The 25,887-nt window shown below is 54.3% G+C and overlaps 2 protein-coding genes across 3 annotated transcripts in view; both read right to left on the bottom strand.

Moving 5' to 3' along the window:
• Positions 1–25,887, bottom strand: part of LOC130681231 (anthrax toxin receptor-like) — a 54,974-nt gene that overhangs the window by 17,693 nt on the left and 11,394 nt on the right. The window contains exons 1-2 of one of the 2 annotated variants that reach the window (XM_057493837.1): positions 7,940–8,411; positions 5,047–5,856 (exon numbers count right to left, since the gene is read on the bottom strand). In XM_057493837.1, coding sequence (XP_057349820.1) covers positions 5,047–5,246 — 200 coding nt within the window. In that variant the 5' untranslated portion in view covers positions 5,247–5,856; positions 7,940–8,411. Of the gene's footprint in view, positions 1–5,046; positions 5,857–7,939; positions 8,412–25,887 lie in introns of those variants that run through there. The other variant, XM_057493838.1, reaches the window with a different exon arrangement.
• LOC130681230 (anthrax toxin receptor-like) overlaps positions 13,131–25,887 on the bottom strand; it is a 28,962-nt gene continuing 16,205 nt past the window's right edge. The window contains exons 11-16 of the mRNA XM_057493836.1: positions 21,936–22,028; positions 21,112–21,181; positions 20,477–20,567; positions 18,747–18,965; positions 16,401–16,475; positions 13,131–13,421 (exon numbers count right to left, since the gene is read on the bottom strand). Coding sequence (XP_057349819.1) covers positions 13,287–13,421; positions 16,401–16,475; positions 18,747–18,965; positions 20,477–20,567; positions 21,112–21,181; positions 21,936–22,028 — 683 coding nt within the window. The 3' untranslated portion in view covers positions 13,131–13,286. The remainder of the gene's footprint in view (positions 13,422–16,400; positions 16,476–18,746; positions 18,966–20,476; positions 20,568–21,111; positions 21,182–21,935; positions 22,029–25,887) is intronic.

The raw sequence follows: 25,887 nt of genomic DNA, 5'->3' as shown, positions 1-25,887 counted from the left end.
TGAGCATGGTTTCTGCCTTCCCTGCCTTCCTGCAGGCCCTTAGCAAGCTCCTCCACGAGAGCCCCCAGATCCTGAAATAGCTAAAGCCAGCACAGCTCCTGGAGTGAGGTCAGTGGGTTACCCTCGTGGTGACTTTAGTCAGCGTGAGTGGCAGCAACTGACCCATTAGACGCGTGTGGTAGGGGATGGGGGACTTCTCGGATGAGGGGCTTTTGGTGGCAAACACGGACGGTTGGTCCTGCTACATGGAAATGTTAGGAAATGAGGTGGGATGCATTGGTCTGTAAAGCCTCCCGAAATTCTGATATGCTGGCTCTCCTGGTCCCCCATTTCCCCGTGGGAATCACCATTCCCAGCTCTCTGCTCCTCCTCCAGCCCTCGAACGCGGGGGTGGGTCATGGCTCTCGGCTCTTCCTCCCCACCGTTCCTTCTGCCTCCAAGGCTACATCTAAAACCGTCAGCAAACAGTGATTAAACTAAGGACAGATGACCCCAATATCAAGATTATCCAGTGAGTACGTATCTATCAGGCACTTTACATACATGATTTCTGATTCCAGAACAACCCAATGATTGTACAATTATTCCCACTTTTCAGATGAGAATATGATTCCACAGGTCATAGAATGTGACACAATTTCAATAGCTAGCATGGATGTGAACCCAGCCCTGGCTGAGAAGCCCACACTCCACCCATCGCACTTGGCAGGTCACGGTGACACTGAGGCACACAACTGCTGGGTAGCAAAGCAGCAGACTTTGTCCCCCTACTTAGAGATTTTCTCTCAGACCGACACTGAAGTGCAGGACAACTCCATTCCTAACTAATGATGGCAACACTTTCTCTTTTCCTCCCCATTTCCCATTTTCCTCCCCATCTCCCTCCTCTGCTTTCCCATTGAATGAAAAGGACACTCCAAAGACCATTTATAGGAAACAAGAGTCTTCAACCCACTATCTACTCTGGGATAGTTGTTAATTGATGTAATTTGGAAGGAAAACCTTGATTCAATAACACAAGAATGTGAGAGCTCGTAGGCAACCACGGGGACCTACAGTCCCCAGCAAGGAAGCAGTAGGGAACAGGGCAGGCACGGGGGCTTCTGGCACTCAGGGCTCCGGTCATGACTTAGTGCCCCACTCGTCAATGAGAATGGAGAGATGGGCATCAATACACAGCTCCACTATTAAACCTTGAGGCCAAACGTCCTAGTGATATAAATATTCTGGGTGAATGGATGCATAGAGCAGAATCATATCAGGGAGCTGAGATGTAACTAAGCTAAATTCTCTTCTTCCACAGTAAGAAGTTAACAGAGAATATGTAACCTCAAGCAGCAAGAAACACCATAAAGTATACACATATTTTAGCGTATGAACACAGTATTAGATACATGGTCACAATGTCTAGAACATACAATCTGGAATACTTGCACATGGCTGTCTCTGAAAAATAGCATCAGAAGTAGGGTGGTAATGGGTAAGAGCCTCAAGGTGGTTTTTCTTTTCTGTGTGTGTGTATTTATAATAGTATTCCAGCTTAAATTTATGTTCAAGCATTTCCTTGATAAATTTAAAAATGAAATTACAGACAAACTAGTGGCAAGAAGTGTGAAAATGGCAGACTTGGAAGCTCTAAGCCTTCGATTCCACAAAGAAACGCTGAACAACCAGAGGCTTAAATCTGATACATGCTACAACATGGGGGGACCTCACACAATAAGGCAAACACAAAATGCCAACTGTCGTATGATTCCATTTACATGACGTGCCCAGGACAGGCAAATCCATAGATACAGAAAATAGGAGGTTGCCCGGAGTTGGGGAGGGGTGCATGTGGAGTTATTGCTTATACAAGTCTCAGAAGCCCCTGTCCCCGAGAAAGCACACAAGCCACGGCTAGCTCCGTGAGGAACAGGTGTGAAGGGCCCTGAGAAGGAAAAAACAGAAGACACGGAACGGCCCATGCAAAGGGGCGCACAGATCCACAGCCAGGCCTGCACAGCTCTGCGCTTCCGCTCACCTGAACTCGGGAGGAAGCTGGGCGGGACGCACACACGCCGAGTCCGGATGCTTCGCTGAGGGCGCCCCTCCAGCTGTCATCCTCTCTGAGAACCTCTCACCCTGCCTTTCCCGAGGGAGCCCCATGCAGTGACGGGCGGCCCTAACGTCTGGCCCGACTTGGGACAACCCTGAGGGCCAGCTGAGGCTGTCAGACCCGCACGGAAGCTCCACCTAATCCTACTTCTGCCCATGTTGTCACACAGGGGTTGGTGCCAAGGTGCTGGTTAACGAGCATCCTGCACGGGCTCCATGTCTGGAGTGGACGGATCTTGAAGCTCTGCTCTCCCCCCAGGCCATCCCCTCTTCCTCCACCTTTGTCACACGCGTGGTGCTCCCCTGGATTCTGCCTCTCCATTATCCTCTCACTGGGCACACCCACCTTGGGATCCTACCCGACTTCCCCCAGCCTAGCATGAATGAACAGGACCACTCATCACATGGTGACGGCGCCCAGAGAACCTCAGGGGGGCTCCCAGCAGAGACACTGGGCTCACACATCCCCCACCCCAGAGGGCACATGGGAAGAAAGCTGAGTCAGGGAATCTGGGCTGGGTCAGCGGCCCCTGTGGGGCAGGGAGGTCCCAGAAGGTGTGATTTTGGCTTAACTGGCAGTTCACTTTCTACTTATATTCCATGACTATATCTGATGTAGTGCTGAGCAAACTACCTACAAGGTCCCCTTCACCTTCATCGCAGCACGGTGAGATGGGTGGGAAGACCCCTACTGTACAGATGGGGACACTGAGGCACAGAGAGATGAAGCAACTTGCCCAAGGCTCCCTGACTGGTGAATGGAGTCTCCCTGACTGTAGGGCTGGGGCTGCCTCCCCCTGCCTGTTCCCCAGGAAGGGCAGGGAGCAGCCCCAGGAGGGAGGATGTTCTCTCTCTCCAAGCACTTGTCACCCAGCGGGCCCCATCTGGGGGTGCACAGCTCCCGGCCCTGGGGCTGAGGTTGCCGTGGTTTCAGGTCTTGCCTGGTGGCTGCAGCAACACTCTAGGCACATTCCCCACTGGTGGCCCAGGGCTGGGAAGTGGGTGTGTAAATGCTTTCTTGGGCACCATCAGCTCCTCCTCCCATTTGCACAATCTGGCAGGGTTTAGTCCTGGCCAACCAAAACGGCAAGTGTCAAGGCGACGGCCATAGTGGGTGGAAGGGAGCACAGTGCTGTGGCACAGCCTGTCCTGGAGCCTGAGTGGGGTACAAGGGACTTCAGTGGCTCCCCTTCCTCTCCTTCCTTCTCCACTCTCAGGGCAAGGCCTGGACTCCTCACCCTGAGCTGCCGGGAGAGCCAGCTGTGGTCGGAGGGGCGAGGGCTGCCTGCCAGCATTTAAGAAGCCAAAGGAGGCAGTGGGAAGAAAGGGGCAGGAGTGGGAGGTCCTGGCGCAAAAGCTGTTGCTCTAGTGCCTTTCTCACAGGCCCATGTCACACTTCCTTGGGGGGGAGAGGGGAGTATCTTCCCACCGTCTAACGTTTGGAAGCAAATTAGCTCGGCTGACACTGAATAAATCACTTGCACCTCAGCCTCAGTTCCGTCATCCCAAAATAAGGAAAGATCCATTGCCTTAAGGTTTGGGAGGCCTAAATGGGAGGGCACGTTGTCTGGCACATAATGCCCAATTATTACACATGCCCCTCCTGCACCCTGAGCCCTTCCCCATCCATCCCAGGGCCTAGATGTGCCTGAGCAGGCCCACCAGCACAGAGCAGGGTGTGGGCAGGGGCACTACAACAGGATGGCAGCTGAGAGGACCCTGCGGACTCACTGGCCCTCTCTGGGAAGACTGACCCAAGGAGGCTCTCAGTCCCCCAGGACCATTCAGACACCAACCCAAGCCCAAGGTGGGAACCACGAGCCCCCTGGGCTGGGCTGAGGATCAGTGAGGCAAGAGCTGCCCAGGGCAACTCAGAGTCCTTCCCCGAGACAGCGAGGAGGGACTTTTCCTCCTTGGCAGGGGAGGCTCCCAGCTCTGCGGGTTCAGCTGGGCCTGCACCCCCTATCAGCAGTCTCCATGGAGACCAGGGGGAGTCAGAGGCAGTCCCCCCGGGGATGGAATGAGGCAGCTCAGGGAGCCTGGGTCCTGCAGCCCCTCCAGCCTCTGGGCTGCTTCCTCCAGCCTCCAGGAGCTGCCCCCACTTCAAGAGACTTCACATCACAGGCCTGCCCTGCTCTCCCTCCAGGGATGGTTTTAAAGGTGACAGAAAGGCCAAGAAAGTCCTTGGACACCAGAGAGCCCTTTAAATATATCGACAGTCATACCACTGTCAACACTGAATAAGGAGCATTTATTCACAGCCCACACAGGAGGTAAAAATGGAAGCAAGGTCACCTCCCCCAAAGACTGAGACCCCCAACCTTCTTCCTTCCTTGAGGGCTTGCAGGGGCCTAACCCACAGCCTACCTCCCCCAGGCTCTGGACAAACCAAAGTGTCCTGGACGTGCACACACACACTGCAACTTGGGTCTCCAAGGTGTCCGAGAAAGAAGCAAAGCACTGGCAGCATTGAAGCAAAGGGCTTTCCAAGTAGTGACACGGGATGCCCAAAAGCCACCTGGCCATCTCCCTGGGGCCCATTTACACAATAGTCATCGGTGTGAAAAACAAAATAAAACAAAACATGCCAACGGACAAAAACCAAAAGCCAAAGCCACAGGGAGCTAACTGCTGAGAAGTTTGCTCCCAGTAATTTCCTCGAAAGCTGATTAAGGGGCCTGCAGGTCACAGATCTGGGCCATGTGGTTGGAGGGACTGAGTCATCTAGAAACCAGATGGGGGCCTTTAATCCTTTTCAGGAGAAAAAGTCCCAGGGAACAAATGCCTGGGGCATTCTTTCTGCCCCAGGAACAGGGAGGCCTCAGAGAGTCTGTTCCTTGCATGTGACCAAGACAGTCCCTGCTTCCCCCTCTCAGAGCCTGGGGCCCCATACTGACCCCAGGGACAGCACTGTTCTATGGCACTGACTAGAGCAGGAGGGCCACTCACGAGTCCAAGACGAAGTACAGGTCGTAAGTGCTCCAGCAGGATTCCCCATCTGCTGGGCTCTCCTGGAGCCTGGAGCTGGGGTGGTGACCTTGGTCCTGGGTGACGGAGGGGTCGGGGGTGCTCCTGGTGGTCAGGAGCGGAGACGGCAGCAGCAGCAGCAGGAAGATGGCGTACATGGGACCCAGCATCCTGGGGCCCATGAACTTCAGGCCACCTCAAGCCAACACCTCCTCTGCTTCCTCCCGTGCTCAGGGTCCTCGGCACTCCCAACCTCAGCTCTACTCACGCTTTAATCAATATATCTTGCACCTGAAAGCAGCCACCTGATACCTGCCCTGTGGGTCCAAGTAGCAAGTGGTTGGCTGTGGGGTGATGGCCCCACTACTTATGGACCTTTACCCCGCCCTGCTGAGGTATGTCCATTATGATGGACAATAGGTTGCCATGGTGACCTTGTGAACTGCAGCTCTGCTCACTGTTCTCCCTGTGGGCAACCCCAGGCAGGAGTTTGAAGGGGTGGTCAGATGAGGCCTCTATTTGTCCCTTATCCCAAACCCTCCCAGGGTCTTTACAATTTCAAGGAAACCCAGCCCTTTGGTAAACTGAAAGAGGGCAGCTGAGGGGGCCGACATACGGACATCACTGAGTGTGAGCAGCTGGGGACAAGAGTGCTGTAAAGTTTATCTGTGGGGACACTGAAGTCACCCAAGGGATAGAAGGATCTAGAAGAAGGCTGTGAAAGCAGGCCAGTGTCCTTTGTGAATGAGGGACATTCTAGTTATCTGCTCTGTGTATTGAACCATCCCAGACCTAGGGACAAAAAACAGAACAATTTCATATGCTCACAGGTTCTGCGGATTAGAAATTCAGAGATGTCTGAGTGGGCATGGGTTGACTTTCCTCCATGGAAACCCACATGCTCTTTCAGGTAAATTTTGGAATCATATCATAAACTCTCCACTCACCTAAACCTCTCTTAATATTTTAGCAAAATAAAGTTAAATATGTAGATACATTTGGAGGGATTTGAATCTGCTGTCTGGATTCTCCTACCAGTGAACATCAGGCACCCGGCCTACTTCCCTCCTTAGGGGCAAAACCAGCCATGGGTTTCTGATCTGAAATGCCAAGGTGACCCCTAATGGGTGCAGGCAGGGGCGCACAGAGGGCGACACAGCTCTGAGGGCACACCCTGCCCCAAAACCCAGCGTGGTCTGCAGTGAAGGCTACTCCCAGGTGCGCGGTGGTGCTGGGGACGGATTCATTCCTGGGTGTCACCGGCAGGTGTCCAGGCTGGGCTCACTGTGGGGAGGCAGCCTGATGCGGGACGGTTGTCACTGGAGGAAAGGAGGGCCTACTTACCTGGGGAATTCTTGCTACCAAATCTGAATTGACAAATAACTTCCCCCAGCGGCCCTACATTTTGAAAGCCTTTTCCGATAACCTTCAATTTCTTGTTAACTGTGAGAGTATCATCAATATGTCTGTGTGAGGAAGCGCTGAGGTATTTTCCTCAGATCACAACTATGGCAGGCCGCCCCCAAAACAGAACCCCCCCGAACTCTTGGGACGAGGCAGCTGTAGCTGACCCCACATCTGGGCAACCCCCTGGCCAGATCCTCCCCAGGGGTCACTGAGGGCCCACTCTCAGGAGCCTGGGCTGGGCCTCGAGCACTCAGGGGCCCCTCCCCACCTCCCGTGACCCATGAAGTCCATCCATTAAGGCACCCAGCCTAGTTCCCTCCAGAGGGGCAAACCCAGCCATGAGTTTATGCTCTGAAATACTAAGGTGCCCCTAATGGGCACAGGCAGGGACCAGGCAACCTTTATGTAATTGAGAGAGGAGCCAAGACATCCTGGTGAGTCAGCCCTTTGTCACGTCTGAGCTGCACATGCACACCTGGGGGCCTGGGGACTTTCTGCCTCCTGGAGCCAATTCTCTATTGCCCCCCCCCACCTCTTTCTGGGGGCCTATGGCAGAATGGAAACCAGAGAAGCCAGGCGCATTCTTGTGGAAACAGAATGTGTGGTTTCAATAGGGTACGTGGCTTTTCCCAACACTTGGCATTCAGAGGGTCAGGATCTGCTGTCAGTGCCGAATCCAGGACCACAGAGGTCCTCTAGACCCAGCTGAACAGCTATCCTGCAGCTCCTCTGGAACACCCTGGGCTCTGGTTTTCAACTCATGGGGCTGTGACTGCTGAGCCTGAAACCCTAGAGGGGACCTAGCTGGCCTGAGCCTTGTGACGAAATTTGGCAACAGCCTCTACTCCCGTGTCTGTGACACGCAGGAAGTGTGGCAGCTCCGGGCAGGGCTGAGAGCCCAGAGCATGGCAGGAGCCGGCACCCCTGGGAACGGTGCACAGCACCCCTCGGCACCATGTGTCGTCCCCGGCCTTGTGTCCCTGCTGTCCTTCAGGCCCTGCTCTTGGCCACTTGTCCTCTTGCATGAACTACAGCTCTCAGGGGTCTGGTTCACTCTGGGAATTGTAGGCATGTGGAGCCAGGATGAGGTTTCAGGGTTTTGAGCAGCAGAGATGTTGAGGTAAAGGACTGTGCTCTGCCCAGACAGCTGCTCCTTGTACATTCTATCTGCCCTCACCCTGTTCCTCCAACAGCAAAAACCCCAAGAAGTAAATGAATCCAGGAGTGAGCAGGGCCAGCTTGCAGCAGCTGTACTTCCGCCGCTACACTCCCGCGGCTGCCCACCAGCTCTGAGAGCGCAGAGGGACCTGCAGCCCCAGGACGGGAGGCAGAGCCTTTCTGGAAGGGAGGGCATTCTTTCTGGGAGAAAACTTATACACCAGGCTGCCCGGGATCCAAGGACAGGGGATGGAAGGCGGGCACCTCCCTGGGAAGATTTTTTAACAAATCTTTTACTTCCTCCAAGCACCTTACAGCTTCCATTCTCGAGCTCCCTCCTCCCGCATCAATGCCATTTTCTTCTTCAGCAAATCCACAGTCCTTCACCGTTCATGTTCTTGTGCTGCCATTTCTCATGTCCCTTGCAGAAGCACATTCCTCTCTTCTGTAGATATTTTTAATACTGTGAGAAACAGCCAAACCATGGTTCCCACTGCCCAATGGCCACTCTTCTTTCTTAAAGAAGCTCCTTATTATGCGGTGGGCTGCACCTTCCTCAAGTCCTGGGACAGGGTCCAGTCCTCTAGGAGGCAATCCACCTCAGGTCACATGCCCACTGGGGACACTCAAATGTCTCCCTTTCATAGGGGTATCCCGCTGAAGTGACCCTCCCATGAGGGTAACCTTTTCCATTCTTTGGTCTACAATGAATCCTGCTGGCTAAGCCAGTTGTCTTGACTGAGTGTTTCAGTCCCACACAAGCTCACTTTGGATTCAAAGAGACTGAGAAATGACAATGGAACATTCCTGGGGTAAAAGGGTTACACCCAGCTCTATTCTCCTGGTGATAGGCTGAGCACTAGAATCACATCTGCATCCAACTGTCTCCAGGTCCATAATCCTCCTCCATCTCTGCCTCCACCCAGGGCACTGGGCAGAGCTCTTTAGATGGTGACTCAGTCAATATCAGCTTATTGCCGATGGATGCGCAAGCACTAGCCTAGCAGTAGGCCAATTAGAAAACCAAATAGTTTAGGGTCAGGTGAGGATCTTGGCCACAGGAGCTTCCGTTTCCCCACACTGAGATAGCGTTCCTGAGAGACACTGTGCAGAAGGTAAAGGATGTAGCAGAGGACATGCTCTGTGGAGCAAGATAGCTGCCGTCAGCTCCGGAAGTGGAGGAGGCTACACTGAAGGGGAATGAGGAGGCAGAGGTGGTGCTGGAGGCCCCAACCCTCCTGTATTGAAAGCCTGCCCAGCTGTAACCAAGTGAATAAAGAGAAAGCAACTGCAGGTTCCTCCAGGAGAGGTACAGCCCGCTCTCCAGGGCACAGTGCACTCTATGCTCCCCTAGACACAGGCAGAGCTGGTGGATTTGGGCCTCCAGTCTCAGCAGAAACCCTCAGAATCCATATCAGCCTGGCTCCTGTACATTTGGGAAATAGAGGTGGATAGTATCCTCCTGTCTGAATCAGAGATGGGAAAGCTGGCTTCCCTGACAACTCATCCTGCCTTGCAACAGCCAGTGCAGAATGTACACCAGACCCCTGGAACCCATTCCCTTCTCAAATGGCTGATGGCCACACTTCACACTGTACATACAGCCCAATCCAGTGACTTACCATCTTCCCCACTAGATGGCAGATGCATGCCAAGCTCTAACAGGTGTTACAGAATTTGGGCATGAAAAATACCATTTATAACCCAGTAAATTATGACCCAAACGGGGAGCTGTTTACAGTGGAGATAAGGGTATGGCGCTGCAAATGGCTCCTTGAATTGGGCCCTTAGTAGCCATTCTTGCCCCTCACTTAGGGCAGGCAATAAATGAGGTTACCCATATTCTGGCAGATTTGGAGGAAACTGAAGTGATGAAGGCACAGAAGGGAGTGCAGTCCCCTACTGAGAGGAAGGACTTAAAGGGCCCCGTGAACGTCATAAGGACCCAGATATGGATTGATTTCAGAGGCGCAGGAGCGGACAGAGAGAAATTGCATGGGAAGTTGAACAGAATTTTATTGGAGCTGTGGTAACAACTGAAGCCAGAGCAGTGGTTCCAGCAGCTGAGAATCAAGAAATGGAGACAAAGCCACAGTCTTGGCCTGTGAGCCTGCAAGACTTCCTGCTGGACAGTGAACCATCCTCACCTGAACCCACACACGAAGGAGATTGGGCTATAATTTTACTGAGTGGAGGGTCAAGGCACCCGCTTCGGGGCACCAGGTGGGGACCAGAGGCCACATGCTCAAACATCAATTCATTGGTACCCAGTGAATGTTCAACACATGCCAGCTCTGGCAGACACAGGAGCTGAATGTTCACTGATTTATGGCAACCCTGAGTGGTTGCAGAGACCCCCGCTGTTATAGTTGGATACAGAGGTAAGGCCACCAGAGTTAATCAAGCCTGAATCCTGTGAGGAATAGGGCATCTATACCCGAAGAAATATACTGTGTATATCTCTCCAAACTCTAAATATATTTTGGGGATTGATATCCTCCAGGGCCTATGGTTGCAGACCACTGCAGGTGAGTTCAGACTGAGGATATGTGTGGTAAAGGCAGTTCTGAGTGGACATGCGAAGCACCTGCCTGTATCTTTTCTTGTGCATCAGCACGTGTCTAATGCCAAGCAATACAAATTCCCTGGAGGGCATAAAGAAATTGGAGAACCCCTCCAGGAACAGGAAAAATGGGCATTATAAGGCCTACTAATAGCCCTTTTAATCTCCTGGTGTGGCTGGTAAAAAATCCAGATGGCTCCTGGCATATGACCGTGGGTTACAGAGAACTGAGTAAGGCATACCCCTCTGCAGGCTGCTGTGCCCTCTAGTACAGCCCTCATGAATACCCTAAGTCATGAACTACGGACATATTATGTTGTGGATCTTGCTAATGCTTTCTTCTCCATAAACACAGCACAGGACAGTCAGGAACAGTTTTCCTTCACATGGGAAGGATGGCAGTGGGCTGTCACTGTCCTTCCATGAGAGCACCTCCACAGCCCCACTGTGTGTCATGGACTTGGAGCCCAGGATTTGCAGCATGGGAGAACCTGCCAATGGTGTACTGTAGCATTATGTTGATGGTATCATGCTTACTGTTTATTTTCTTACCAGAAGTCCTGCATGCAACAAACATTGCGCAGCACCTAGACTGGTGCAACACGTACAGGAGAAAGGATGGGCTGTGAAGAGCAACAAGTTTCAGGGTCCTGGTTTGTCAGTCAAATTCCTGGGGGTTTTCTGGTCAGGTAGACTTAAGTTACCCCAGAAGCAGTGATTATAGATAAAGTTCAGGCTTTTCCCAGTCCCACAACCATCACACAATTGCAAGAGTTTTTGGGTCCTTTAGGCTACTGGAGAGTGTGTATCTCACACTTGGCACTAATGATGAAGCCCTTCTACCATGTGTTATGAATGGGCATCAGGTGGGCCTAGGATGAGACGTGCATTTTCTTTCACTGCTGAAAAATGGGCCAAGGCCTTCTAGGCCTTGAGTGTGACAGACCTGTCAAGACCCTGTGAGATGGATGGCCATGTGACCATAGACAGTTAAGGCTGGGGCCCTGCAAGTAGCTTGAATGGACTCACCAACTTACTGAATTCTCATCAAAATTCTAAAAGAGAGCAGATGCCATTTGCTGCTGGCATCCCCATGAGTTGATGAAGCAGATGAACTGGCCCAGGTATGGTGGCTAGAAGGAAAGCCTGACTCTGATGTGACCCGATGGTTAAAAAACTGTTTGTTGCATCCGGGGCAAAAGACAATGTGGGCTGTAGCCCCTCAGCAGGGCCTGGACTGATGAGCCCAGCAGGAGTGCACTGGATGCTCTAAAAGGGACTAAACACCAAGGGAAACAAAAGCGAAAAGGAACAAATGGGACGACATCAAGCTAAAAAGATTCTGTACAGCAAAGGACACCATCAGCAGAACAAAAAGACATCTTACAGTATGGGAGAATATATTTGTAAACGACATATCTGACAAGGAGTTAACATCCAAAATACATAAAGAACTCACACACCTCATCAACCAAAAAAGAAATAACCCAATTAAAAAATGGGCAGAGGATCTGAACAGACACTTCTCCAAAGAAAAAATTCAGATGACCAGCAGGCACATGAAAAGATGCTCCACATCGCTAATTACAATGGAAATGTAAATTAAAACCATAATGAGATATCACCTCACACCAGTTAGGATGGCCACCATAGAAATGACTAAGAACAAGAAATGCTGGCGAGGATGCGGAGAAAGGGGAACTCCTACACTGCTTGTGGGGATGTAAGCTAGTTCAATGACTGTGGAAAGCAATATGGAGGGTCCTCAAAAAACTAAAAATATAAATATCCCACTCCTAGAAATTTTCGCAAAGAGAACAAGTTCTCAGACTCAAAAAGAGATATGCACCCCTACGTTTATCACAGCACTATTTGCAACAGCCAAGATGTGGAAGCATCGAGTCCATCAGTAGATGAATGGATAAAGAAGAGGTGGTACATATACACAATGGAATACTATTCAGCCATGAGAAAGAAGCAAATCCTACCATTTGCACCAACATGGATGGAGTTGGAGGATATTCTGCTCAGTGAAATAAGCCAGGCAGAGGACAAGTACCAAATGATTTCCCTCATTTGTGGGGCATAACAATGAAGCAAAACTGAAAGAACAAAACAGCAGCAGACTCACAGCTCCAAGAAGGGACTAGCGGTTACCAAAGGGGAGGGGAGGGGGCGGGTGGATGGGGAGGGAGGGAGAAGAGGATTGAGGGGTATTATGATTGGCACACGTGGTGTGGGGGGGATCATGGGGTAGACAGTGTAGCCCAGAGAAGGCAAATAGTGACTCTGTGGCATCTTACTACAGTGACAGCCAGTGACTGCAATGGAGTATAGGGGGGCCTCGATAATAGGGGTGAATGTAGTAACCACACTGTTTTTCATGTGAAACCTTCATAAGAGTGTATGTATCAATAATACCTTAATAAAAATATAAAATAAAATAAATAAAAGGGACTTACACCAAGTCCCACTGCAACATGGGATGATACCTAAGGGCTGATAGTCCTCAAGCGGCAGGTAACAAATCCTACCATTTGCAACAACATGGATGGAGCTAGAGGGTATTCTGCTCAGTGAAATAAGCAAGCTGGAGAAAGTAGAAGCATCAAATGATTTCACTCATCTGTGGAGTATAAGAACAAAGCAAGAACTGAAGGAACAAAACAGCAGCAGAATCACAGAACCCAAGAATGGACTAACAGTTCCCAAAGGGAAAGGGACAGGGGAGGGTGGGTGGGAAGACAGGGAGAAGGGGGAAAAGGGGCATTATGATCAGCACACATAATATAGGGGGTGGGCACGGGGAAGGCGGTACTTCATGGAGAAGACAAGCAGTGACTCTATAGCATCTTACATGCTGACGGACAGTGACAGGAATGGGGCATGTGGGGGGGAATTGATAATGGGGGTAATCTAGTAACCACAACGTTGCTCATTTAAGTGTATATGAATCATACCAAAATATAAAACAGTAACACACAAACAAAAAACAATATTGGGGTTTTGGTGCTGTAGCGATCGTGTTATGGGGTTAGAGTTGCAGTGCGGCTTCCCGGAGCGTCCAGGCTGCAGCAGGTATGAGTGGCATCATTCAGCTGGGCAGGTTGGGCACCCTGGCACCATGAGCACGTGCTGCTGGGGATGGAGCAATGGCAGCTGGGTTGATGCTGTGTGCGGCAGGATGGTCCACGACGGGCGTCAGCAGGGGGACAGCAGAATCACCTGTCTGTGGGGAACAGGAGAGAGAGAGAAAGTCCCTGAGAAGCCAGTGGAAGTGGGGGCTGAAGGCCGTAGTTTCCCTCACTCATGGGGTTGGCCACGTTCCTTGTCTTCTCAAGCCCACCCTTGTCCTGCTGGCCCGAATCCCACTGATCCCCCCGCCAGGTCTGCCTACGGGCACCATGGAGCGCGCTAACATCAGGCTTCCGAGAACCTGTCTCTCCTGCATCAAGCCTCAGAGCGCACTCTGCCCGTTTCCTGTCCTGGGCTCCTCTGTCTCTGGCAGGAAGTCCACACTCACCTTCCTGTGTGCCTACTGCCTGGCCAGGCCCGTGGCCTCCCTTCTCAGGCCTACTCGAGCGTCTCCTCTCCCCTGGGCACCTGACTCTGGTCCACCCTATTGCAGGCCTCACAAAATCACCCTCCCCGAGAAGAAGCTCCTGGCAGCTGCCACCTTCAGCTGTGCTTCCCCTCTCCTGGGAATCCAGCTCCAGGGCCCAGCTGCCTTGCTAGACTCCTCACCGCCAAGGCCCTCACTTGTCACCAGCCTGGCCTGCATGCATGCAAAGCCTGTGACCCTGCCCTGTGTGTCCCTAAGCTCCCACTCTGCCCCTGGGGCTTTTGCGCTGGAGAGCTGTCCACTCCCCTGGCCTAGCCCCTGACTTTTTGCGAGAGCAGAACAAACAAGGCTGCTTATGGTAGTGCATGAAAGGCCACGAGGGGCCCGGTGACACCCCCACCTCTCAAGCCCACTGCACATTTGCAGACTCTCCTCACCCATCCCCCCCACACCTTGTCCGTCATGCCACTTTCCTAAGGCCAAACTGGGGGCACTCTGGCCCTACAGCCCCCAGAACACTGGACCTGGATCCCCCTTCTCGGCACTGACGTCAGTCTTCTTGTGCCCACGGGGAGGTCCCAAAGAGATTAAATGTTCTCTCCTGGGCATATACTTAACTGTTTATTTTTTGAGGTCAACTTTAGAGTCATTTTGATCAAATTCTCTAAATGTGTGTAAACAAAAGCTTTGGTCGCTACAGGGAGCTGTAGGAGGAAATGACACCCATTTTGTCTAAAAAGGACTTCGAGAGGGGGTGGCATGGGTCACCCTTGCTGGGAGCCCTTCTGTTGCCTGGGGCGCCCGTTCAGTGAGAGGGCAAGATTTCCATCCTGAACCTGACTCTCCTGATGGATCTACGAGGGTCGTTTCCCATGAACTGTGGGCTGCCCTGGGCTCAGGCAACGGGGAAGAGAATCAGGACGTGTGTCTGAGTGTGTGTGTGTCTGTGTGTGTGTGTGTGTGTGTAGGAGGGATGCTCTGTAAGGGAGCAGTAGGAGAGTGTGTGTGTGTGTGTGTGTGTGTGTGTGTGTGTGTGAGTCTGTCTGTGTGTGTGTAGGAGGGATGCTCTGTAAGGGAGCAGTAGGAGAGAGACTCCTCTGGGATTTGAAGGCAGTGGGGCAGAGACACGGCCTGTTTGCCAGAGCAGAAGTGGACAAGGCTGCCTCTGTTAGTAGGTGCAAGGCCACAAGGCCACTCCTTGGCAACATGCCCCCAGGCACACTGGGCTGGCTGGCTGGCGCTGAGATCAGGCTGGGCTGGGGCCCTTCCTGCTCTGCAGAAACTGCAGGGCCCAGTGACACCAAAGCCTCTCAGCGCATCATTACCTTGAGGCCTAGACTCTAACACTGAAGGCTTAAAGAGCAGGAGCCAAAACCCCAGCACCTGTGAGAGGGTCCGGATGTCCAGCTGGAACACTACAGTCCTGGGGTCTCCAGGGCTGTGGCAGGGGAGACGGGGGGAGCCCGTGCACAGGGCACAGCTCTCCTCAGCACGAGCTCAGTTCATGTAAGAAATCCTGCGTGCTGCCACGTACTGTTGGGGTGACCTCGCCCACTTCCATGACCTCTGAGACCCCCACTGTGCCACCAGCGAACAAACAGGTGGTCACTTTGGGCTCACAGCACTGCTGGGACGACTTCAGAGGTGGTCCTGAGGGGCCTGGCCAAACCCTGGGCAGCTGTACATGCCCAGAACCCATCACTCTGCTACCCTCCTCGCCTGAGCTGGGCCCTTGGAAAGGTGACCATCTCAGACAGTTGCTCGGGGTCCCCACCCTCACCTTGCTGGGCACGAAGGCCATCCTAGCAGCTTGCTCTTGTCCACCCTCTGGTCGCTTGCCTCCCCTTGCTTGAACTCTCTATCTGGCCCTGTTGTCCCTGCCCCTGCCCCTGCATGGTGTCTCCGGGTTGTGACTCCACTGGGCAGAACCTAGAGCCCACCTTCCACAGGAGACCTGAACCTCTGATGCCAGGCAGTGGCCCTGCTGGTCTCATCAGCCATGTGCAGAGGCTGCTGGGGCTGCCCAGAACTTCTTCCTGTGGGGGTATGGTTTCTCCAGGCCCCTCCTCCAGGCGCCCGACACCCTTTCCCAGAGGGTCACAGGGACCCTGCAGATCTCTCCCTCACTCTGCGGAGGGGACCTCTGCAAGAGCAGCAGGTGACACTCACATTTCCAGGGAGTGTTCATGGAAGAAAGAACTTGGCACAGACCTTCCCCGGCTTTCCCTGCCCTGTGTGGGCTCATGCCATTCAGTTTGTTCTCCCCGATCCACCTGCGGGCCAGTGAAGCCCGAGCTTTGCTGGGGCGGACGACAAGCTCTGCCAGAACCGCTGACTGGCACCTGTCGGGCAGCCACCCACATCCAGAAGCCTGGGCCCGTGCCAAGGGGGAGCCCCGGGGGCTGGGACCAGCCTGGGGGCGGGGGGGAGGGAATATGAGCCCTCGTGCCTTTTCTCTCTCCCTGGCCTCTAGGGCCCGGACGGTGTCTTGTACTGTGGCGCCAGGTGATCGAAGCCCAGCACCCATAACCTCACCACCACAGAAGCCCGGCCTTCTGGGCCCGTGTCTGTGGGGCAGGAGCCGGCTGCCCCTGTCCTCCCTCAGCCCAGCCTGGGGTATCAGCACCTGTCTAGGGCCCTTCTCACCTGCGCTGTCGTTTCGTCTTTATTACAACACGACATAATCACCGTAAGGCACTTCTTTCCCAGTGACGCCGGGATCTAGAAAGAGAAAACAGTGTCTGCTTCCTTGCAGGCAGCTCCTGGGGTGGGGACGCTGTAGCTGTTGCCCTGCACCTGTCACTTCCTGGCCACTCCGCAATGTTTGCTGGGAGAACTCAAGGACCAAGGAGTCGCACCCTGTCCGTTAAGAGAGAGCCGTCCTAGGGAAAAGCCAGCAAACTCTTAGTTTGCAAATGAGCCTGTCCCCAAAAGGGCAAGAAATTCTGTCATATTCCCTTCGTTCCCTGAGGCAGCTCCCTTAGAGAGACCTGGTCCTGGGACTCTGTGTCTTAGAGGGTGGCCAGGGTTTGCAAGGACAGAGCTGTGCTCACGTGACCCTGGTAGATTGGTCTCCCCAGGCCACCTGCATCCATACAGGGTACTGACCCGGACAGGGAGGCCCACCTTCCACTAACTCCAGACCCTCATTTCCTGCCCCGGGACACCCACCTGAGGTGAGCCATGCCTGCTCACCTGATACTTGGGCTCTGTGTGCACCTGGGCTGGGCCTCCCTCACAGCCTAATGCACATAAGATGCCCTCCACTCTCCCTAGCCCTGCTGCCCCGAAGGCCAACCCCACCGTAGCCCCTCTCTCAGCCAGGATTCAGGGATGAAGGCCTGTGAAATGCAGCGCCACATACATGAGAGCCCAGAGGAGGGGACAAGGTCCTGAAACCCGAGCTTCTTTACCATACTTCACCTGAGTCCTATGGAAGAGCCTCCTACTCACAGGCCCTTGGGGATTGAACAAAAGCCCCTTTGTTTCAGTGGGAATCATAGCAGTTGCTGAAACAGGCCCGAGTTGCTAATTCAGTGACAGAGGCCCTTGGTCAGGCTCTGATGAGAGCACGAGAAGGGTGCCCTCTGTGTGACACTGTGAGTCCCACATCTTAGAGGGGGCCCCTCTCTCTCTGCTCAGGGCATGAGAGCTGCAGGGTGCGGGGAGGTCTCCCTAGGCTGAGGGGGGCCTCATTGTGAAGGCCAGTGTGCCCTCAGGCTCTGGCACCACCACAACCAAACATGACCTACCGTGTCTGGTTTTGGTGGCGGCTTCTGGGAAACAGAAAGATGGAGTGATAAACACAGGGTGAGAAGGGCTCTGGCTCAGCCATGCCCCCAGGAGGGGACCTGCTCTGCAGCACAGGGACAGAACAGGGCTTTGGGTGTCCATCTGGGTGCTCGCTGCGTGCGGGTCTGCGGCCAGCTGGCTCCACCTGCCTGAGCTGAGCCCACACTTCCCCGTGGGTCCCCGGGGAGACATTCAGCCTGGGATGCTTGGTGCTGGTACAGGTGTCTAACCAGGTGGTTTTCATCAGCAGCCTTTATGTCTTATGAAGACAAGAGATCCTCCCCTTCCCCTCCTGCTCCTCCCTCCCCTTCCTCCGCACACCCTGAACCTCCCCTGCGCACAGCCCTCAGGGAAGTCCACCCAGCACCCTGGCTTCCTGTCCTCATGCCCCCAGTTTGCAGATCTCAGACCTGCAGGTGTCTTGCTGGTGCTGCCCTCTCACACCTCTGGGGGTCCTTCCTCCCACAGTGTCCCCACACCTGTCCTTGGGAGCCCAGCTAGCCAGGCCTCTGCGCCCACCCTCCCCGGGGCCCGCCTCTGCCCTTTGCTGTTGCTCTGGTTAGGCAGCACACTGGCCACATGCCATGAAGGAGACATATTTTCCCCCAGTACCCCAGGGACCAAGGCCAGACAAGACACCAGACCTGGAGTTGCCATGGCACGACTGGGGCCACTTCATTTCTGTCCCCTGCCCAGCACGGGGCCCAGAACAACATGGTCCTGAGTAGTGACTGGGAGGGAAGGACAGGGCTCCAGAGATGGGCAGAGGCCATGTCTGTTTGTAAAGGCACAGCTGCTCCAGAGGAGACGAATCCTGGGGCACCTGGCCCTCCCTGTGGGGACATCATAGCCCAGGCAGGTTCTGTGTTTTCTCCAATCCACAGTAGAGGTGTCTCCCTGGCCTTTGTCCCTTTGAGTCCTTCAGAAGCCTGAGTCAGGGCCTGGGGTCACTTCTCCTCAGGGGGAGGGCAGTCCACACGTCCCCTCTCTGAGGGAAGCCTGAGGCACAAAGCTCCTTAGAGGCCATGCTGTGTGCCCAGGAATGGGAGGGCAGCTCTGAGCCTCCATGAGCTCAGGTGATGACCTCGGAACTGATGGGACCTTCCCACAGGCGGAATTCTGGGGCAGCCAGGAGTTCCGATACTTTGGGAGGCTGGGGAGGGCCGGGGCCACAGGGCTGTGTAGTCAGGGGTCACTCACACATGCAGTGCACCATCGCCCGATACAACAGCACAGCAGCACGAGAAAGGGCAGCACCGCGAGCGGCACAGCCCAGTAGAGAGGTTTGAAACTGAGGACTGGACTGTAAGACTTTTCATCCAGGTAAACATGCCGTATGTCACCCAGCACAGCAGGTGGAAGGGCATGTCGTTGGGCAGCTGGTGATACAGCATCCAGTAGGGCAGGTGGGGTCCTCTCCTGAAGAAAGCAGACATGATTAGTCCTCGGTGCACCTGTGGTGCCTATCAGTTGGCATCCCAACCCACACCTCCAAATCCACCTTTACACTCAAGATTGCCCCACTCTGAGAGGGCCCAGCGGGACAAGGAGCTTAGGGCTGGACCCTGAGGGCCCCTGAAGAGCCCTGGGCCAAAGACCCCACTCAAAGGCTCCGCCCCAGAGCCCTGTCAGGGAGTCTGGCATCCTCCGTGCTGAGCCACAGGCAGCTCCCACTGCACGCCTGGGCTGACAGCACAGGGGTCTGGGGAGGAGCACACCAGTGAAGGCACACAAGAGGTGCAGGGGGCGCTGCTGGGGCCGGGATGAAGGTGAATAGCAGGATTAGGGCAGCACCCTGGGTCTGTCTCCCAACAGCCTCACCCTCCCTGCCCCCTTCCACAGAGCCGCTCAGCCCCTCTGAACCTGCACTTCCACATCTGTAGGAGCGAGTGAGTGGACAGCTTTGAGGTTTAGAGTTCATAGCCCGTCCTAGTACAGGGCAGGCCCGTAAGGAATGGGGGCTCCTGTCCTGTTGTTACTCATGGCCAAGGAGAAGCTCACTGCATCTGTGCACTCAGGTGCTGCAAGTCCTGAAGCGTTAAACCAACTGAGATGCTTCAGAGAAGTGGGAGAGGAACAGGGCGAGACTGACTCAGTGCCCAGGGGGCAGGCCAGAGGAGAGGAGAGGCCAGGCCAGGGCTGGGGGAGAAGCCACTGTGCTGGGAGTAGACACCAGCTGGCTCCTGAGTCCTTTTCCCAGTGTCCCTGTTGAAGGGCTGTTGTCACTGGGTGGGATCCTGATGGGCAAATGGGTCAGTTCTGCCTGCTGATCTGTGAGGAGACATCCAGGAATAAGTATAAACAGACATGCACAGGAGAGTCAGGGCTATTGGAAGCTAGGCTTGGGGGCAGGGGCTGTACCCACAGCTGGGCCAGAGCACCAGTGCAGTGGAAATTCACCTCAACTATGCAGGGCCACTGGTGGTCTCAGCCTCCAGGGCTCCTGGGTCTGGGACCCCAGTTTTGAGGGCCTGGACTCGAGCTCCCTGCACACAGCCTCCAGCCTCCACCCCTCACCTAAGCCAGACCCAGATGGAGCTCTGAACTCCCCACCAGGAGAACCAGGCCAGGGAGGCGGCAAGGTGGGAGTCAGGGGGCCGGTCTCAGCATTGTCCCGGAGTCCGCTTGAAGCTCCAAGTGGTCGGTGCCATGTGCCTTCAGGGACCCTTGGCTTGCAACAGAGCAGAGGAGCTGCACAGACCCAGACACTTTGACAGAGGGAGGCCCAGGGCACTTCTGAGAGTGGGGGCACAGCTCCCCAGTGAAGGGCTAAGGGGCTGTAGTGGCTGTGACGTGCTGCACAGGTGACCAGCTGCACAAGCTGCTTGCTGGGCCTGCCCTGGGCATTGTTCCTGCCTTTTGCTTCCCAGTGTGTCTCTCCACCCAGTGAATGGACTGAGCATAGTCCCAGAGGGAGGCTGCAGTCTTACCCAGGAAGTCACACAGTTCCTCCTGCTGACATCAAAATCGGTCTTGATAAAGGAGAGGCCATTATTCAGGCTGATATCGATGAAGACGGCCCTAAGGCGCAGAAAGGGCAGACGGTGACCAGCAGCCCAGATGGCACAGTGCGTGCACTTGGCTCAACCTGCAGCCTGACAGTGGTCCTCGTTGTAATGGCTTTGATCAGTGGGCATTCAGGACACCAGATAGGAGGCAGCACGGGACAGGAGAGCCCACCCCAGGCGAGATGAGGTCAACCTCTGCAATGAAGGCTGAGTGGGCCGTGAGGAGCCCTGCATGGCCCAGATGCCCTCGTGGCCATGGGCTCAGTGGCCAGGCTGGCTGTTTGGTGTCACCTTCCAAACTCTTTTCTATGACAGGGTATGCTGGATTGGCCCTGAAAGGCTGCCTGGGGCCCATCCCCTCTTGCATCCTGCCCTCCTTGATATAACCTGGGTGACAGGGGATCACAGCCCCTCAGGGGACCACCCACACAGGTGGGTGCACAGGAAGCCCTGAGCTCTCCCACAACAGGTGTGAGCAGCTCGGCTAGACGAGCCACCCCCTATGCAGCTCACGCCATAGTGCCAAGTCTGACCCGTTCCCTGAGCATTTCACTTACTGGTGCTGATTATTTAACTTCGGTCCTGGGCATGTAATGGAGGTATCTTGCACAGATAGAGCCTCTATTCCTGGAAGAAATTTACAAGCAAAGAATGTGAATGGACATGTCCCCACATCCCCGTCTCCCCTCCTGTGGCCCTTGGCAAGCAGAGCCCACCCTTTGGCAGATGTCGGCTTCTGTTCTCTGCCTTCCTCAGAGCACCTACCTCACACCAAGAACCGTGCTGCTGACTCAACTGTCAGATTAGCTACGACCTTCTGAACATTCTTACCCCTTTGTTGGAGTTCATAATGAAAACTAAATGCTAAGTATGGTTAGGGGAAAGGATTTCTGTGTATTAGTTTTGTATACTGCAACTTTGCTGAATTCAGATATTAGTTCTGGTAGTTTTGGAGTGGATTCTTTAGGATTTTTTTTGGCATCGTCTTTCAATCTCAAGTGAACACACCATCCAGGGGATCTGGCAGACACTCAGAGCCCTGGGGCAGCCTCGACTTCCCTCCTACAGACTAATGGACTCGAGTCCTTGCCTCTGAAGGGACGTGAGAGCCCAGGAAAGGGAGGGGGATGCAGCTCTTAGGGCACACCCCACCCCACACCCCGCCAGGGCTGCAGGAGAGGCTGCTCCCAGGGGTGGGATGGTGCTGGGGTCCGATTAAGTCCTGGGCACGAGTGGCAGGTGCTCAGGCTCCCAACCAGTTACCCCTTCCTTGCCCATGTTGCTTATTTTCACTGTGTACATAGTGAATGGTCAGCACGGGCCTTGAAGGCTTGGCTTGCTGTGGGACAGCTGTCCCTGCAGGGAAGGAGGGGCTACTTACTTGCCGTTTCCTTTCCAAGTCGAAATCGACAGACAACTTCATCCTTCTGTATGTTTTTAAAACCTTTTCCAAAAACCTTGACTTCATTTCTATCTGCAAGAGTAATATCCAAACGTCTCTGTGAGGAAGTGCTGAGGTATTTTCCTCAGATCACAGCTATGGCAGGCCGCCCCAAAAACAGAATCCCCCCAAACTCTAGGGAGGAGGCAGCTGTAGCTGAACCCACATCTGGGCAACCCCCTGGCCAGATCCTCCCCAGGGGTCACTGAGGGCCCACTCTCAGGAGCCTGGGCTGGGCCTCGAGCACTCAGGTGCCCCTCGCCACCTCCCGTGACCCATGAAGTCCATCCATTAAGGCACCCAGCCTAGTTCCCTCCAGAGGGGCAAACCCAGCCACGGGTTTCTGCTCTGAAATACCAAGGTGCCCGAATGGGCACAGGCAGGGACCAAGCAACCCTTAAATTCTTGAGAGAGGAGCCAAGACATCCTGGTGAGTCAGCCCTGGGTCATGTCTGAGCTGTACACGCACATCTGGGGGCCTGGGGACTTTCTGCCACCTGGAGTCAATTCTCTATTGCTCCCCCTCTTTCTGGGGGCCTATGGCAGAATGGAAACCCGAGAAGCCAGGCCCATTCTTGTGGAAACAGAATGTGGGGTTTCAATAGGGTACGTGGCTTCCCCCAACACCTGGCAGTCAGAGGGTCAGGATCTGATCTCAGTGCCCAATCCAGGACCACAGAGGATGCCACCTCTGCTCTAGAGCCAGCTGAACACCTATCATGCAGCTCCTCTGGATTTCAACTCATGGGGCTGTGACTGCTGAGCCTCAAACCCTAGAGGGGACCTAGCTGGCCTGAGCCTTGTGAAGAAATTTGGCAACAGCCTCTACTCCCGTGTCTGTGACACGCAGGGAGTGTGGCAGCTCCGGGCAGGGCTGAGAGCCCAGAGCATGGCAGGGGCCGGCACCCCTGGGAACGGTGCACAGCGCCCCTCTGCACCATGTGTCATCCCCTGCCTTGTGTCCCTGCTGCCCTTCAGGCCCTGCTCTTGGCCACTTGCCATCTTGCAGGAACTACAGCTCTCTGGGGTCTCCTTCACTCTGGGAATTGTAGGCATGTGGTGCCAGGATGAGGTTTCAGGGTTTTGAGCAGCAGAGATGTTGAGGTAAAGGACTGTGCTCTGCCCAGACAGCTGCTCCTTGTTCATTCTATCTGCCCTCACCCTGTTCCTCCAACAGCAAAAACCCCAAGAAAGAGAATCCAAGAGTGAGCAGGGCCAGCTTGCAGGCAGCTGAACTTCCCCCACTACGCTCCCACTGACCACCAGCTCTGAGAGCGCAGAGGGACCTGCAGCCCCAGGACGGGAGGCAGAGCCTTTCTGGAAGGGAGGGCATTTTTTCTGGGAGAAAAGTTATACACCAGGCTGCCTGGGATCCAAGGACAGGGGGTGGAAGGCAGCTCCCTGGGAAGGCCAGGTGGAGCTGGGCGGTGAGGAAGGGAGGCTGACCGCCAGGACTGGCAGGGGCACAGCGGGAGCTGACTGCCCTGGGGCGGCCAGGTAGGGGCTGGGACACCACGTGCTGCCCGGCACAGTCTCGTGGAGAGAATCCCCACACTGCTCACACACTGTTCACCTGTACGTCCCCTGCCTGCAGCTATTCTACTGCTGCTACTGATCCCAGGAGAACCCTGCCCATGCCCACAGAGAGGGACGCTTGGGAAGACCCCACAGGGAGGCTTGTAGTAGCATCTCCTTCAGAACAATCTTACTGTTGAACAAGGGAGACTAATTAAATTAATTTGGTCCTTCAGTGTAACGGACTGCTGTGCAGATGGCTGGAAAATATTATGTAGTGCATAATCCCACTAATATGGAAATATCCTTGTCAAGTTTACTGAGATAGGTGTGCACACGTGTAATCAAGTTCTCATTACACAGGTATGTAACATAAGTATAGTGAAGTCCTCACAGTAGTTCTCTCTGGGAGAGAGTGGGATGGGACCAACGGGGACCCTCATCATAGTGGAGGGACAGTGGCTACCCAGGCTGGTGGCAGGAGGGTCCCTTACTGCACAGAAGGCCCTGCAATGGCCAGTCTCATGAGGAAAACAGTTCGAGGCCCCTCCTCCAGCATGGCCCCCCGGGGGTGAACAGCCCCAGCATCCCCAGCAAATACACAGGCAGGATGAATGCCAGACCACCGTGCCCAGCGCGCCAGGCCAGAGCCAGCATTCATAGCACGTGGGCCCACCGAGGAGAGGTGCAAAGCAGCGGACTGCCTGGAGGAAATGCCAGGAGGGGAGCTGCCCCCAGGGGCAGGGCTGGAGGCAATTGCCTGGGAGGGCATCCAGGGGCTTTTCCTGGGCAGCGCCAAAGTCTGTATGTCCATGGGCTGACTCACACAGGGTCCCGTGCAATTCCCAGCCTTGTCAGATGGCACCGTTACCATTTCAGAAAGAGAACTCTCAACGATCATTAGTCCCTAGTTTGAGATATGCAGACTGAAGGGTTTCATGGGAGGTAGCCTGATGTCGATATTTCACTGTGAGAGGCTTCAGAAATCAGATGGGTCATTGAAGGAGAGAGCGAGAGCCAGCAAGGACTGGTTCCACACATGACCAGACAATATGGTCACACAGGAATTCTGAGGACCAGTTAGTGGAGATGGGGGCTCATTGTACAATTGTTTCCAATGCTGAAGATTTTAAGCTTTGCATAATACAAGATTGGAAACAGAAAGCTGCGTGATAGAAATAATATCATGGACAGAGCCCAGCAGAAGTCATGGTGCAACTTGGATGACAAGTGACTAATGAGAGGCGGAGACCAAAGGCAGAGGGAGGCAGAGGGGGTGGTCCACCAGGAGCAGCTCTGAGGGTGAGACTCCTGTGAGGTGGGCCTCAGAGGATGGGTGGGAAACTGAGGCTGGGCTTACAGTAGCCTAGCTGCCCAACCCCACCTCTGCAGCAAATGAGGTTTAGAGCAGAGGGGTGCTTGCCTTGCAGGTTGTCAGCTAGTGAACTCAGATTCCGTGGTCAGCCTGGGGTGGGTAAGTGGCCTCTCTGAGCACTTGTACCTGTGACAGGCTGGGGCACAGGCTTAGGGGCAGGGAGGAGCCCTTGAGACTCATGCCCAGCCCCTGCCTGCTTCCTCAGGGCCCCCTGATTGCATCCCCAGGGCAGCCTGATGAAACAGGTTCTTCTACTTCCTTTGGGGGGCCAGGTTTCTGCTTTGTACTTTCAAGTGACCGTCACTCTGTGTAGTGGCCTTTGACAAGAAGGCAGCAGTATAACAGATCAGAGCCAAAACTCTGGGCCACACTGGTAGAGGGCATGTGGCGGGAACCTGTCACTTCATCTTGGCTTCCATGGGGGATGAATGGTGACTGGCACCCTCACTGGTCACTGACAATTGTGGCTTCTCATGTTAGTCAGATGCCGTGGCCTGTGTGTCCAGCAGACATAATCACAGAAATGAAGATGTCAAACTGGCTGCACAGCTGGGCGCTTAATCCAGGAGGAGCACGGAAGGCCCCCATGTGTGGGGTTGATAGGCACCCTCCACACTGCATGTTCAGAAGATGGGGAGTCAGACAGCTGCCCCCAAAAGCTGGCTCCATTGGAAGCCATCATCCCGGAGGTCCCTTACCCATTCAAATTACATTTCAAACACTACTCAGACTTGGATTTCTGGGGTGGTTTCTAAATAGTTCGACCTATTGTCCTGGTGGTATGTGGTTGGGTCCCATTTGGTAGTGTCATTCAGGTTTTTTAAAACAGTTTTTTACATTTCCTAATTAATCTTTTGGGTGTGAGATTAAAGAAAGTAATTACACTAAACTTATGTGGCGGTCATTTTGCAGTACAGTCACCCAGCCATTGTTCAGTGCGCTCTAAAGTGATAGGGAGCCCATTACAAACCTGAGCAAAGATGCCAGCACATGCCCACCCCC

This window comes from Manis pentadactyla, chromosome 16, assembly GCF_030020395.1.
Source record: "Manis pentadactyla isolate mManPen7 chromosome 16, mManPen7.hap1, whole genome shotgun sequence".
Classification (NCBI taxonomy): domain Eukaryota; kingdom Metazoa; phylum Chordata; class Mammalia; order Pholidota; family Manidae; genus Manis; species Manis pentadactyla.
Note: the sequence above shows the minus strand (reverse complement) of the source record. Positions and strands in the feature narration are given on the sequence as shown.